The 15,250-nt window shown below is 35.7% G+C and overlaps 1 protein-coding gene across 2 annotated transcripts in view; it reads left to right on the forward strand.

Annotated features, from left to right (window-relative positions):
• Nucleotides 1–15,250, forward strand: part of PARPBP (PARP1 binding protein) — a 79,936-nt gene that overhangs the window by 50,552 nt on the left and 14,134 nt on the right. Inside the window, exons 7-8 of one of the 2 annotated variants that reach the window (XM_029205600.1) lie at nucleotides 10,844–11,027; nucleotides 14,033–14,211. The exons of the other annotated variant lie outside the window; for it this stretch is intronic. Coding sequence (XP_029061433.1) covers nucleotides 10,844–11,027; nucleotides 14,033–14,211 — 363 coding nt within the window. The remainder of the gene's footprint in view (nucleotides 1–10,843; nucleotides 11,028–14,032; nucleotides 14,212–15,250) is intronic. 2 annotated transcript variants of the gene reach the window in all.

Consider the following 15,250-nt stretch of genomic DNA (forward strand, 5'->3'; position numbering starts at 1 on the left):
TTTTTATGTGTGTTTATTTCTCTATTTACCTCAGTTAAATGAAATTTTTATGCAGCTATTTTTAACATTTTTATTGAACTATAGTTGATTTACAATATCATGTTAGTTTCAGGTATACAGCATAGTGTTTCAGTATTTTTGCAGTTTATATTCCATTATAGGTTATTATAAGATATTGGGTATAATTTCCTGTGCTATACAGTAAATCCTTGTTGCCTATCTATTTTATGTATAGTAGTTTGTATCTATTAATCCTGTACTCCTAATTTATCCCTCACCCCTCTCCCCTTTGGTAACCATAAACTAGTTTTCTATGTCTGTGAGGCTGTTTCTGTTTTGTACATATGTGTATTTGTCTTTATTTTTTTAGATTCCACATATGAGTGATATCATTTAGTATTTGTCTTTCTCTGTCTGACTTACTTCACTAAGTATAATATTCTCTATGTCTATCCACAGTGTTACAAATGGCAATATTTCATTCTTACCTGTTGGATTAAGCGCTAGGGTTGCTTCCATGTCTTGGCTATTGTAAATAGTGCTTCTCTGAATATTGGGGTGCATATATCTTTCCGAATTAGTGTTTTCATTTTTTCCAGATATATACCCAGGAGTAGAATTGCCAGATCATATGGTAGCTCTAGTTTTTCATTTTTAGTTTTTTAAGGAACCTCCATACTGTCTTCCATGGTGGCTGTACCAGTTTACATTCCCAGCAGCAGTGTTTGAGATTCCCTTATCGCCACATCCTCTCCAACACTTGTTATTTGTAGACTTTTTGATGATAGCCATTCTGACAGGTGTGTGGTGATACCTTATTGTGGTTTTGATTTGCATTTCTCTAATAATTAGCGATGTTGAGCATCTTTTCATGTGCCTGTTAGCCATCTGTATGTCTTGTCTGGAAAAATGTCTATTCAGGTCTTCTGCCCAATTTTTGATTAGCTGATTTGTTTTTTGATACTGAGTTATATGAGCTGTCTGTTTCTTGGATATTAAGCCCTTGTTGGTCTATGCAGCTAATTTTGAGTTTCAATTTTAGGCATTATTTATTAACTTCCTACCATGGAAAATGAGGATTTGCCACCCACTCACCAACCTCCCAATACTCCTCTTTTCCTCTCCCCCTCCTACCACACACACAGACACATACACACACTTCTCTTCTTCTCTCCTTCTAATATAGTTATACCACAGTATCAGGTTAAATCATATTTTAGAGTTTATATTATTATAACTCAGTAATTATTACCTACAGCTAAGCTGTATTATATACTGTTATTATACTTCCTTTCTTGTATACATTTTTGGTTTTTTCTGGAGTCAATGATTATCTACTTTTTTCTCTTGCTTTGCTTCTTATATATTTATTATCAATTCTTTATCGTTTGCCAATGAAAGTATACAATTTCTTCTTTTTTATTAGGTCATCTATCAGTTCTGATTTTTGCCCTTGAAGACATTCCTTCTGGAGAGTCATCTATCTTCTTCATTCAGTCTGTATACTTTTGCTTGCTAGGCCTGTTTCAGAGTGTCAGCCATGAAGCTTCATCACCTTGTGAATTTTCTTTGCCTCTGCCTTGTTTCCAGGATTCCATGACTTTATTTTTAATTGGGTAAACCCCTTATTTTGCTCAAGTATCTTCCTGAGAAAAAGTAAATGGGAGATATATATCATTATTCTCACATTTGATTGTATGTGATCTTATGCTTCATTTATTTCTCCAAGGTTATTTAATTTATATGATGATTTTTCATCTGCTTCCTGGATAGTCTTTGTTTTATCTAGTTGAACGTTTTTCTTTTTGCTTCTGTTGCCCTCTTTCATGTTCCTAAAATGTAGGGCGATTCTGGACTGTTGTTTCATATTTAGGAATGAGACCCTATAAGGGTGATTAGCAGCTCTATACAGTGGACTTCATTATAGCATAGTAGCCACTTGGCTCTTTTATTGGGAATTCTCCAAATGTGAATAATTGCAGGTCTTTTCTTTGGAACTTACCCCAAAATTTCCACAATGGCATCCTTTAGTCTCTTTCTGAAAGCAGTAAGTCTGGCTAGCAATATTCTGGGATTTGAGGGAGGGTAGGTTGATGCTGAGCCACCCAGTTCAATATGTAGACTTTTGCTCAGTCCCTCTGTTTTCAGTCATTGGTACCTATAGGTCTGGAGCCTCTCTGGCTTAGTTTCTTCAGCGTAATCCTGCTTTCCATGCTGAGGTGACAGAAGTGCACTAGGCTGATTGCTCAGAATAAGAGAGGAGATTCAGGGGTCTAAGTGTTCCTCACATAGACTGTCAACCAGCTTTCTTATTTGCAATGACACCTTCACCATAGCCTCCAGTTTCTGAGATTACTTCTTATTGGTGTATCTTTTAGCAGTTAACTTATGTTGTAGCTTTCTGTGTTCTGGGTAGTCAGTTATCACCTTTCCATCTGCTCTTCGTCTTTCTGTACTTTCATGATATGTCTCTGCTCTCGACTGTTGTCTCCTCTCCCATTCTGTTTTTCTTTATGGATTTAAAACATTTTCCTTTTTGTCACTTTAGTGGCACTTTAGGAGGGAGCAGATATAAGTGCATATATTCAATCCAATGTAATTTGTTATAATTGCATTCCTTTTTGGAGGAATTTCTAGTTGGGGTAAGTTAACAGGGTAAAAGTACATCCATACATACACTTTTGTACAAAAGGGTAGAAGTACGTTTTAGAGGCACCTAAGGTAAACTTCAGTTCTTCAATTTAGCAGCCATCTATTTTGAATATCCTGTTTGGTCATAATGAGCAATTAATCTGTGTTCTAGGGACAATACTGAAGAAGTGGGTGTTTAAATAGTCCATCTGAGCAATCTCTATTTTCTTCCGTAAGGTGATTTTTGCATATGTTAAGTATATATGCATTTCATGGTTATAAATAGTAAAGTTATCAAAAACTTAAAACATGTATTCTATTTATGTAATAATGGAAAGATGTACAGAGGAAATGACAATTGACTTAGTTTGTGGGAGCCGGGGATAAGAGTGTCAGGAGTGTTTACCTGGATGTTTGTTAACGGTTGAGCTTAAGGATGAACTTGAAGGAGTTAACCAGACATGGAGAATGGTGGTGAGATGAAGTCCAGATGGGGAGAAGGGAGGATATTTCCTATAGTATGGGTAACCTATTGGGACAATGTTTCATTGGTTATTTATTTTGTCTCATAATTTCAACTTCTACTAGTCCTTTAGCCACAGTCTATAAAGATTATAAGAAAAAACAACAAATCATCTTCTGTTTTTGTCAGTTCCTTCCTCTTATAGCTCAAATTCTTGAAAAAATACTGTCTTTTATTCCACTTCCCAATTTCTAATGATTTAAAATATCTTGAATATGTCTCATGAGGCTGTAAACTCTATGAGGGCTTTATTGATTTTCTTCACTAATATTCCCTAGCCCTAGCACAGGTTCTGGCACAGAGTAGGCACTCAATACTTATTTACTTGTCTGTGTTTAACTGACTCACACTTATTCACTTTTCCACTCTACTGAAGCTGTTTTGCGAAAGATCTTCTTATGATCTTCTAGTTGGCATAGCCTCTGGTCTCTTTGAGTCCTGAAGTTTGATCATTTTCTCTTTTAGAGCTTTTTCCCCATAACTTCTGAGATTTTGTTTTCTTATTTTCTACTTAGCTTTCTGACTGCATATATGCAAATTCTAAATCCATATTTCAGTGAAATCCAAACTCTTTCCTGAGCTTCCAAAATATATCTTTATGTACCTATAGGTTGTTACGTCAAATGAAACTCAAACTTAGCATCTCCCAAACTAAATCTTCATCTTTCCCTGTGTACCTGCTTGATGGGTACCTCCTCCCAAAGTACCCAGCTTGATGAAGCCTTTCTGCCTCCAGCTGCCCAAGCAGAAATTTGGAACATATCTTTTTATTATTATTATTTTAGTACATCTTTATTGGAGTATAATTTCTTCACAGTACTGTGTTAGTTTCTGTTGTACAACAAAATGAATCAGCCATATGCATACCTATATCCCCATATCCCCTCCCTCTTGAACCTCCCTCCCATCCTCCATATCCCACCTCTCTAGGTTATCGCAAAGCACTGAACTGATCTCCCTGTGCTATGCGGCTGCTTCCCACTAGCTATCTATTTTACATTTGGTAGTGTGTATATGTCCATGCCACTCTCTCACTTCGTCCCAGCTTACCCTTCCCCCTCTCCATGTCCTCAAGTCCATTCTCCCTTTCTCTGTCCCTTCATTCACTAAGATCCATCAATTCTTCTTACTTAACATTTTTGATATTCTTTATCTCTATTCCTGTAGCTAGTATCTTATTTCCATTTTTTATGGAAAGTCTGTTTTCAGACTTTCATCCTTTCTTGCCTGGACTTTTTTTACTTATCTCCAAGTTGTTCATTCTGCCTCCAGTCTTGAGTTGCCCCATCCTTTTGTGCTCACTGCTGTCAGTGGTCTTTTCAAAACTGCAGATGTTACCGCCATAATTAAAACCCTTCAATGGTTCCATATTAGGTACAGGATACAAATCCAGAAACCTCAGTATGGTGTACAAATTCTATACTCTCTACCTCCTGATTGTATCTCACCCTGGCCTCTGTCCCTCAACCTTAAAACTCAGAGATAAAAATGTATTTAACCCTTGTAGCTGAGTGTAAGTTTGTACTAATTGTCTTATAATAGGGTGGTGGTGGTGGTAGGGAATCACTCAAATCTTTGAGTCCAAGGAATGGTGGGGAATAGACAGACAGGGGAGGAATCCAAATCACACTTACCTCTCTGCTGCCAGCTTTTCATCAGACCATCTTAGCTATAGTATGGCTGCATTTCTACACTTTGCCAGTAGGTGCCACCATAAAATACATACTGTACTTTCACCTGAAAAACATCTTAAATTAGGAGTTTCAGGTTACATAAATTAGTTAGCACCCTGTTGTTCAAATGTTTAAAATTCTGTATTTCAATTTTATTACATAACAACTTTTTAGTACACACCTGCATTATATTTATTGGACTAAATATTATGCATTTATAGAATGTTAAGTCTAGCTGAAATTATCCAGTCCAGAATCCTACTGTTACATTTCTCATTTTAAAATATTTCAGAATCATTTTTGATACATTTCATGTAGTACCTTTAATCACATTTAATTTTTAAAGATACAATTTATTTAGCAAATAGTTATCAAATTCTTAAAGATGGTAGGGAAAAGACAAGTCATTCTATATAGTAAAGATAGTCAATAATTCATTAAAATATTACCCACTCTTTGTATTATTGCTTATTGTTCTCTTTCAGTCACTGTGTTTTGATTCAGTCTTGGGGATTTAATTGTGTTTTTCCTCACTAACTTCATTTTTCTGTTTCTGCCCCAGAGTTTTAATGTGATGCATTTAGCAGTCAGGAACTTTGGTTAACCTCTTTAACCTCTTTCTCACCTAAATTCTTCTATTAATGTTTATCCAGAGTAGTCATATCTTCTGGGATGCTTTCCTGAAGACCTCCTTGTTCTCCTACCTCCCCACTTAAATCCCCTCTATACCTTTGTTATCTCATTGTATCAACTGATCAATCGTGACCTCTTAAAAAGAAATCTTTTATTCATTTTGTATCCCCAGTGCCTATGACAAATGTCCTGGCATCATTTGGATTAAAACTTCAGGAGTTTCTAGGCTCTAGAGGCAAGAATTTGAATTATGCTATGTTGCTGAGCAGGTATTTGAAGAGCTAATGTTGGCTCTTATAGTGAACATATAGCAATAGACTAGTCATAGCACTGGTGTTTGCGGTATTTTGCTAAGGGTCAAAATGCTGAGCTTGGCAAGCAACTGAAATACAAACCTTATGAATTTTTCCTAAATACAGTTCATTCAGGGGATTATATCATCTTTAAAATTTAGAATATTTGTTCTTGTAGAAGGAATGGGAAAAGAGGGCAAATGTGACTTTTACCTTTAATAGTACTAAAAGCTTTTTTTTTCTTTTTTGTTCTTATAACTGATACTGTGACACTTTCATATTTGATTATCCTTCTGAATCTTTTCCAAAACTCTTCCATTAGAGATTACTTCCTAGAAAAAGCACATAGTGTTAACTATGTTTTCATTTTGGCTACATTTCATCCAATTATTTTCTGTGTTTTTAATTGAAAATTAAGAAAAAGCCAGTTGGAAAAGAGTGCCTGTTTACATAAAATAATTCTTAAGAGTCCGTTCAGACTTCTGATTACAGATGTATAGCAGGCTAGGTCCCTTGATTGACCCTTCCATTGAAAATAATTAATACTGCTGGACAACATATTTATAAAGTACTTAAATGCATTGATGAGTAGGTGAACGTAATGAAAATAGGCCAAAAACTGGGGGAAGGAAGAAAGAGAGGGAAGTCAAGAAGGGAAGCCAGCTTTTATTTTGAAAGAACTTGCTGAATTTGATGATCTGGAGGGTCTGTTCTTATAGTCACTAAAGTCTGAGGGAGCAGGGGACAAAGCCCAGGGACTGCCCAAGGTGAGGTGTCTGTTGGGATATACCCAACCTGTAGGGCTACTACCCTTTCAGCATAAAATGAACTAAGAATGAGAGCTTTAACTTGATATAGGGTTTCTATGAAAGCCTACTTGGTAAAATGTTTTAGCACATTATTTAAGATTTAGAACAAGACAAGAGTTCCTGTTCTCATTTCTTTTCAGCGTAATATTGGATGTCCAATTCAGTGTTGTAAGGCAAGAAAAAGAAATATGAGATGTAACAATTGAGAAGGAAGAAATAAAACTCTATTTAGTGATAATATGATTGTGTATGTAGAAAACTCCAAGAATCTAAAGGCAAATTATTAAAATTAATGGTAGAGGTTAACAGTGTTGCTGGGCACAGATCAATTTAAAAAAGCAATTGTATTTCTACGTCATAACCAAATAGAAAATGTATTTTTTTAAAAAAACTTCAAAAATATAAAATACATAGAATAAATCTAATAAAAGCCATACTAGCTACCTTCCCCCTTGGAAGGTTCAGACTCAGTGTGGAAATCTCTCTCCCACTTAGGGTTTGTGTCCTGATCATATTGCTACTAGAGATTTTTGTCCTCAGGAAAACCCCCATTCATCCTGCTTACCACTCACCGCTTTCAACTTTCCATTCCAGCTTTTGTCACTTTTTTAGGGAAGAAATTAGGTGGTACTTGGAGATTTCCCCCAATTCTTACCAAGCTTAGTGGAATGTTTCCCTAGAGTAACTAGTCTGCCATAGTGTAAGTTGAAACGCTCTGAGTGCATTTCTACTGCAAATAATAATAATATGAAAAATAGTAAAATATATGTCTTTTAATCTTACAAGTAAAAACTTCACACTCTTATGTGTGATAGCGGTCATTTATTCAGTAGCGGTATCAATTATTTCTTCTGTGTGCCAAGTTAGTATGATGATTAGTAAAATATGGTTCCTTTCTCAGGGAGCTAATTTCTTCATGAAATGTTTCCCAAGCTTGTCTAGTCATAAGAATCTCCTGTGATGTCTTCAAAAGAAATGGAGCTATTTAGTATCCTTGTCTGGAGATTGTGATTCAGTAAGATGGAATCTGGAGCTGATATTTTATTTTATTTTATTTTATTTTCTATTTTTTACTTATTTTTTATTTTTAAAGAATCAGGCCCTTTTTATCATACATGCTCTGGCCAGACTCTAACAAAGGGCTGTTTGGCCGTGATCCACATCAAGCTCAGCAGATGACGTATAGGTGAGCCCCTAACCCCTAAGAAGGACAGCAGTGCACTGAAATTAGCACATCATTGAGTGGGTTCTTTGTATCAGCAGAGACTAATCTACTAGTCTCCCTTTCAGATATTAACCAGTTACATTGTTAGTATTTGCATTACAGCTCCTATATTTTAGACCCATTTATTAGTGAGGGGACCTCCTTTTTCTCTGGCTTCACGTGTCCATGTGGAGGAACTTCCTCCAGAAAACACTACATTTCTCTGTCTACCTTTCATTCATTCTCCCCGACTCATAACTGGTAAGATTATAAGAACTGGGTATGGTTCCCTCAGCCTCTTTCTCCCTTTAAGAGCCGGCCTGCCCTCCAGGTGGAGGTGTACTCACTGGAGCTGACATTTTAAACAAATGCTGTGTATGATTCTGATGATCAGGCAAATTTGGAAGATACTGATGTAATGCACTCTCTGCAGTTTTCTTCTAACTTTCCTTCTCTATTTGGACAAGCTATTTGTATGTGAACGGTCATGTTTCCAGTGTCGTTAGGGAACCTAGCTTCTTTCCTAAAACATAAAGCCTGGCAATAAGGCAGTGAGGATGAGCACTATTCATAATTTCCTTTATGCTACTATAAAAGTCACAGAGAGGTTAAATAGCATATTCAAGGTAGAAAGTGAGGGAGCTGTGATGTGTGCTTAGGTTGTCTGACTCCATAGCCAGACCACACCACCTTCTCATTAGACACTGTGCAGCCTTTCCAGGGATACCTCTAAGGATGGAGATCTCTTAACTTCAAAAAAGAGCCCTCTTTTATTGTTGGACACCTTTAATGTCTTCCTTGTAATGGACCAAAATCCTTCCTCCTTGTAACATTGATTTTAGGTCAGCCTTCTAGAGCAGAACTGCAACCCAAATTCATTGAGGTTCAGGCTCAGTATAAAGAAACAATTGATTTCATGTTTGCAAAAATACTTGTCTGTTGGCCATAATTGGTCCAGTCTCTGGTTTCCTTTAGATTAGTATTAACTAGTTTAATTTCCTCTTCCATATAATAACCCTTCTCATGTTAGAGTGCAATATCATGTATTTAAGGTCAGTCTCCTTCCTTACCACCTTCTTCCTAGCCGAGAACAAACACTGTGTGTTCTTGGACAAGCTATTAAACCTTTTTGAGACTCAATTTTTTCATCTGTAATTTATGGCTAATAATACTTATTGAATTGGTTTAAAGATTAAGTTATGTAACCTTATCATTAGTGTACAGGAATGCTAGAGATTTCTGTGCATTAATTTTGTATACTGCTACTTTACCAAGTTCATTGCTAAGACAGTCTCTTCAATAAGTGGTGCTGGGAAAACTGGACAGCTACATGTAAAAGAATGAAATTAGAACACTCCCTAACACCATACACAAAAATAAACTCAAAAAGGATTAAAGACCTAAATGTAAGGCCAGACACTATAAAACTCTTAGAGGAAAACATAGAACACTCTATGATATAAATCACAGCAAGATCCTTTTTGACCCACCTCCTAGAGGAATGGAAATAAAAACAAAAATAAACAAATGGGACCTAATGAAACTTAAAAGCTTTTGCACAGCAAAGGAAACCATAAACAAGATGAAAAGACAACCCTCAGAATGGGAGAAAATATTTGCAAATGAAGCAACTGACAAAGGATTAATCTCTAAAATTTACAAGCAGCTCATGCAGCTCAATATCAAAAAAACAAACAAAGCAGTCCAAAAATGGGCAGAAGACCTAAATAGACATTTCTCCAAAGAAGACATACAGATTGCCAACAAACACATGAAAGGATGCTCCACATCACTACTCGTTAGAGAAATGCAAATCAAATCTACAATGAGGTATCACCTCACACCAGTCAGAATGGCCATCATCAAAAAATCTACAAACAATAAATGCTGGAGACGGTGTGGGGAAAAGGGAACCCTCTTGCACTGTTGGTGGGAATGTAAATTGATACAGCCGCTATGGAGAACAGTATGGAGGTTCCTTAAAAAACTAAAGATAGAGCTACCATATGACCCAGCAATCCCACTACTGGGTATATACCCTGAGAAAACCGTAATTCAAAAAGAGTCATGTACCACAATGTTCATTGCAGCTCTATTTACAATAGCCAGGACATGGAAGCAACCTAAGTGTCCATCAACAGATGAATGGATAAAGAAGAAGTGGCACATATATACAATGGAATATTACTCAGCCATAAAAAGAAACAAAATTGAGTTATTTGTAGTGAGGTGGATGGACCTAGAGTCTGTCATACAGAGTGAAGTAAGTCAGAAAGAGAAAAAAAAAATGCCATATGCTAACACATATATATGGAATCTAAAAAAAAAAAAAAAGGTTCTGAAGAACCTAGGGGCAGGACAGGAATAAAGACGCAGACGTAGAGAATGTACTTGAGGACACGGGGACGGGGAAGAGTAAGCTGGGACAAAGTGAGAGAGTGGCATGGACATATACACACTACCAAATGTAAAATCGATAGCTAGTGGGAAGCAGCCGCATAGCACAGGGAGATGAGCTCGGTGCTTTGTGACCACCTAGAAGGGTGGGATAGGGAGGTTGGGAGATGCAAGAGGGAAGAGATATGGGGATATATGTATATGTATAGCTGATTCACTTTGTTATAAAGCAGAAACTAATACACCATTTTAAAGTAATTATACTCCAATAAAGATGTTAAAAAAAAAAGATTAAGTTATGTAGGATTTTAGGTTTTCAATGAGAGGTGGCTTGTGTTATCTTCGTTGTACCTAAAGGTATGTATTTTAAGTATATTGCATGTATATAACTGCATCTGAATCTTTTATCATATATCATATATAACTAAATTATTTCCCCTAGCTTTTAAATCAAGGAAGAAGTAACTTACCTTACTGAAATAACTTGCTTTTAGAAAAACTTTTAAATTTTGTTTCTAATGGTTCTCATCCTTTTCTTAAATATGTTACTGTTTGATTTCTAAGATTAAAGCCATATTCTTTGAAAAGTGTTGATTAACTCTGAGAATTATATTTTCAAGCTTATAAGCATATTGACATTTCTCATACTATTATAAAAGTGACCTTATTTCTATTTTCAGTATTGCAGGGGGTCAGATACTCTCAGTGATAAAGATGCAGCTGATTAAAGGCCAGAACAGCAGGGATCCTTTTTATAAAGCAATAGAGGAAGTTGCTCAAGATTTGGATTTGAGGATTAAAAGTATTATCAATTCTCAACAAGGAGACTTAGCTGTTAGTACCACTGACATCAGTCCTGCACGGGTAATGAGGTTTTTATTTTTCATTATCCTTCTGTACAAAACATTATATCTTCTACTTGCTGTAGAAATGGTTTACAATTGCTACTTAAGTCAGAAGAATGTGTTTCCTCTGTTATAAGATGTTGAAAATATAAGTTTCTCAATAGATTATGCAGGATTATGTTCGACTTGGGTAAATCATAACCTCTATGGGCCAAATTGTCTCTGTTTGTTAAAGAAGCACATTGGATAGTCTTCAGTATCCCTTGTAGCACTAGAAATTTATAATTCTTGATGGATATTAAGGTATTTTGTCATATTTTTCAATAATTATTTTTATAAAACAATTATTTTCCCATTTAATCAGGTATAAAATAAGAGTCTGGTGTCTCTGGTTATGACCCCAGTACTAGGCACTCCACAGAAGAACAGCAGAAATAGTTTCTACTCAGCAGTTTATTTTTCTTTTATAGAATTTTTCTATTTCTATGATCTCTTATTTACTACCTCCATTGCCAGATTACTGCAGACATTAGGAATTTTTCCTATGCTTAGTAATTGTTTAATTATATATTCCAGAAAATTTACCTCTTTCTTGTTTTTCTTACATAGATAGTCTGACATTATAAGGTATTAAAACTATAGTTTTATAGGAGAAATTGACTACCATGTCTTTAGTTCTAGAACAGAATTTTGGAGTACGTGTTATAGTAATTCATTTGTTGCAGTTTAATTGTTCGGGTAACAAAATCCCCTTTTTATTAGGTATAATTGTGATAGCCTGTGTATGAAGAAAGACTTTTGCTTAATTTTTATGATTCACTTATTTTTCTGCAGCCCTCGGGCACTATTTTTAGCTATTTTCTATAACAATGCGTGTTTTTAGTTTAACTTGAAGGCGGGACATGGGGAAATTCTGAGTTATTTCCCCACATATTTCATGTGTGTTAACACTTCCTATGACAGCTTGGCTCAAATGACAACCAGGTTTTATTATAAGTATAAATCAGGAACTGTCACAGCTCAGATAATTAAGAGCGCCCAATCTCTCCCATTTCCTGTCACAAGAAATAAAGATGCAGACAACCTGATTCTTAATTTTATGTTTTCAACTAAATTAGACATCTTTGAAAAATACGAATCAGTAATTCTCAATGAAGTTAGTATTAAACAGTATGGACTTCTCTGGTACTAATGAAAAATATATGTCAAGCACTAGATTGTGATAGGCAATTTGTTAAAATTCTGGTATAGCTATACATTACAGTTCACTTGGCAGCCTGAGTCAGCCAAGTAGAGAGAGGAGGCCAAGACCATGTTGATGAAACCTGAGGAAAGTGGGACAACTATAACAGATGTCCTCAAAAGGGCGACTCTGATATTTAAGCACAATGTCCAACAACCTTATGGGTTAGGCACTATCATCATCCCTATTTTACCAATGATTTAACTGAAGCACAGTGAGGTTAAGCAACTTTCCCAGAGGTATACAGCACATACAACTGGTTAGTTGGTATGAACCCAGCCAGAAATGCCATCAGAGTTTGTTCTTACGTGTGTCTATGTGTAATATTATCTTATCATATATTTTCCCTATTCTTCTATCTAGTTACTAAGTTTTTCCAGCTCTTCCCTTTTAATCTGCTTTTTCTTTATCTCCACAGCTACTATTTTAGTTCACTGCTACTACCTTCTTCATTTCTGAGCTGGACTATTACAGTCTCTAAATTTGTGGTCCTGTCTCCAGATTTAATAACAGTCTTACCCTGGAATATAAATATTTTACACATTTCCATCATTGTTGTCATTTTTCTAAAATGTAAATAGTATCATTTTATTTCCTTGCTTAATAAAGGAAGAGATTTTAACCTTGTAACAGATTGACTTATAACTTCTTTGTCTGATATACAATGCTTTCCCTAGCTCACCTCACATGACTCCCTGTCTGTTACCCTGATCTTCAGCCATTTCATGCCATGTAGTCTCTGAAAATACCATGTTCTCTCTTACCCTTTTGTGTCTCCTCTGTGAAGCCATCCTTGATCCCAGGGTAAATTGATCATGACCTTTGGTGTGCTCCCACTGCACAATTTATACATTCTCTTCGAAATAGCACTTAGGGGACTTCCCTGGTGGCACAATGGTTAAGAATCCGCCTGCCAATGCAGGGGACACGAGTTCGATCCCTGGTCCGCAAAGATCCCACATGCCGCGGAGCAACTAAGCCTGTGTGCCACAACTACTGAAGCCGGCACGCCTAGAGCCGGTGCTCCACAACAAGAGAAGCCTGCGCACTCCAACGAAGAGTAGCCCCCACTTGCTGTAACTAGAGAAAGCCCGCACACAGCAACGAACACCCAATGCAGCCAAAAATAAATAAATAAATAAATGAATAAATAAATAAATATATTTAAAAAAAGGAAATAACACTTAGCACTCTGTAATGCCATTATTGGTTACTTATTTATTTTATAAAAGAGCCTACGGGTTCCTTGAGACACTAGTTTTTACCTTTGTAGCCTTAGCTTAAAATGCAATTCTTGGGACTTAGTATGTGCTTATGGGTGATTACTGAATGAATGAAGGTCAACTAGTTTTTTTATTTTTGCATTTGAGTAGATCTTTACAGCCATCTGTGGGGTTGGTATTCAGATCATCAGAATCTCACTTCTGGTATAAGAGAGAAAAAATATCAGTATACAAAGAAGTTAAGTCACGAGGCTGAGATCACATAGATTGTAGCTAAACTTTCTGACTTATAAAGACTAATGTTATTTTGACCAAAATCTAATGTCTTCCTTTGATGATACTATTTTCTATATTTTTTGTGCTTCTGGAAGTTCATAAGATTGATTTTATTATGGCTTGAGGGATAAATATTCACATGCCGTAGAGCCACTTCTCATGGCTGATTTTTTTATAGCTTAATAGAAGAGGAAGAACAATAGCACATGAAATGGAAAAGAGTGGCTGATTGACCCAGCTGGGGTGATTGTTACATTTATTTGAAATTGTTTCCTGTTCTAGCCAAAATCTCATGCCATAAACCATGGCACTGCATACTGTGGCAGAGATACTGTGAAAACTTTACTAGTTCTTTTGGATGAAGAAGCAGCCAGTGCTCCTACCAAAAACAAAGCAGAGCTTTTATATGACGATGAAAACACAATTCATCATAATGGAACTTCTATTCTTACACTTTTTAGGTAAGTAATGTGGAAGTTATATGTATGTGAATATTAAGTCTATAAAGGAAATTTTTGAAAAAAACACCTCATTTGTTATAAAAGAAATACATGCTATGGTTAGGAAACTTGGGAACTACAGAAAAGTATGAAGAGAAAAAATAAAAGTTAGTTAAAGGGAGATTGAACATTTGAATGTGAGGGAGTTATATATAAAAGTAGTATTTTGTGAGAGTATGACTGGTGTTTTTTGTTTTTGTGTTCTTGTTTTTTGCTGTGGAAATATTTGCATAGATATTTGTGTCAAAAACTTTGCTAAATGCTTTCACTTATATCAGCCCTCACAGCAGTCTCTTTTAGTAGTCTCCCCAATTTATAAGTGAAGAATTAGAGACTTGAGAGAGATAGCAAGCAATTTGTCTAAGTTGGCAAGCAGCAAAGGTGTCTTTCTCCAGAACCTGAGGTCTCTGCTCCAAAGATTGTGCTATTTTGCTTGAGAATAGGAGAGTTGGTATACACCAGACTTACACTGGAATTGACATTTACTTGTTCTTCATCGCATTATGAAGAAAATACTAAATTACTGTTGGTATTCTGTGCAAGACATTGATACTCACCAGTTTTAACAACAATTCGGTCAAACACTGAGTTGGTGGTATTTTTAATTAATGGACATTCATTTATAGAAACATTTAAAATTTTAGAATAACGGTTTAAAATTGTATTATTACATTGTGGAGGATTTTTAAAAAATTGTCCTGTTTGATCTTTTCTATTTTCTGCTTGAGCCACTTTCTAGAAATCTGATTTTAGTCTAAAATTGTTCATATCTATCTATGATTGCTTTACCTTCTCTCTCTCTCTCTCCTGTGCTTCACTATCTTTTCTCTTTAAAGAGAAACTTTATAATGCTCTATCATTCAGTGTTGTCTTCTGATTCCTTTGCAGTGAAAATTTATTTTATCAATGATTTACTTATACCCTGTGTTGGAATCCCAGAAAAGAGTATAAAGAAAATGAACCTTTGTTTTTTTCCTCCTGTCAACTTACTTCTGTTTAA

Source organism: Monodon monoceros, unplaced genomic scaffold, assembly GCF_005190385.1.
Source record: "Monodon monoceros isolate NGI ecotype Baffin Bay Population unplaced genomic scaffold, NGI_Narwhal_1 Super_Scaffold_6, whole genome shotgun sequence".
NCBI classification, from domain to species: Eukaryota; Metazoa; Chordata; class Mammalia; order Artiodactyla; family Monodontidae; genus Monodon; species Monodon monoceros.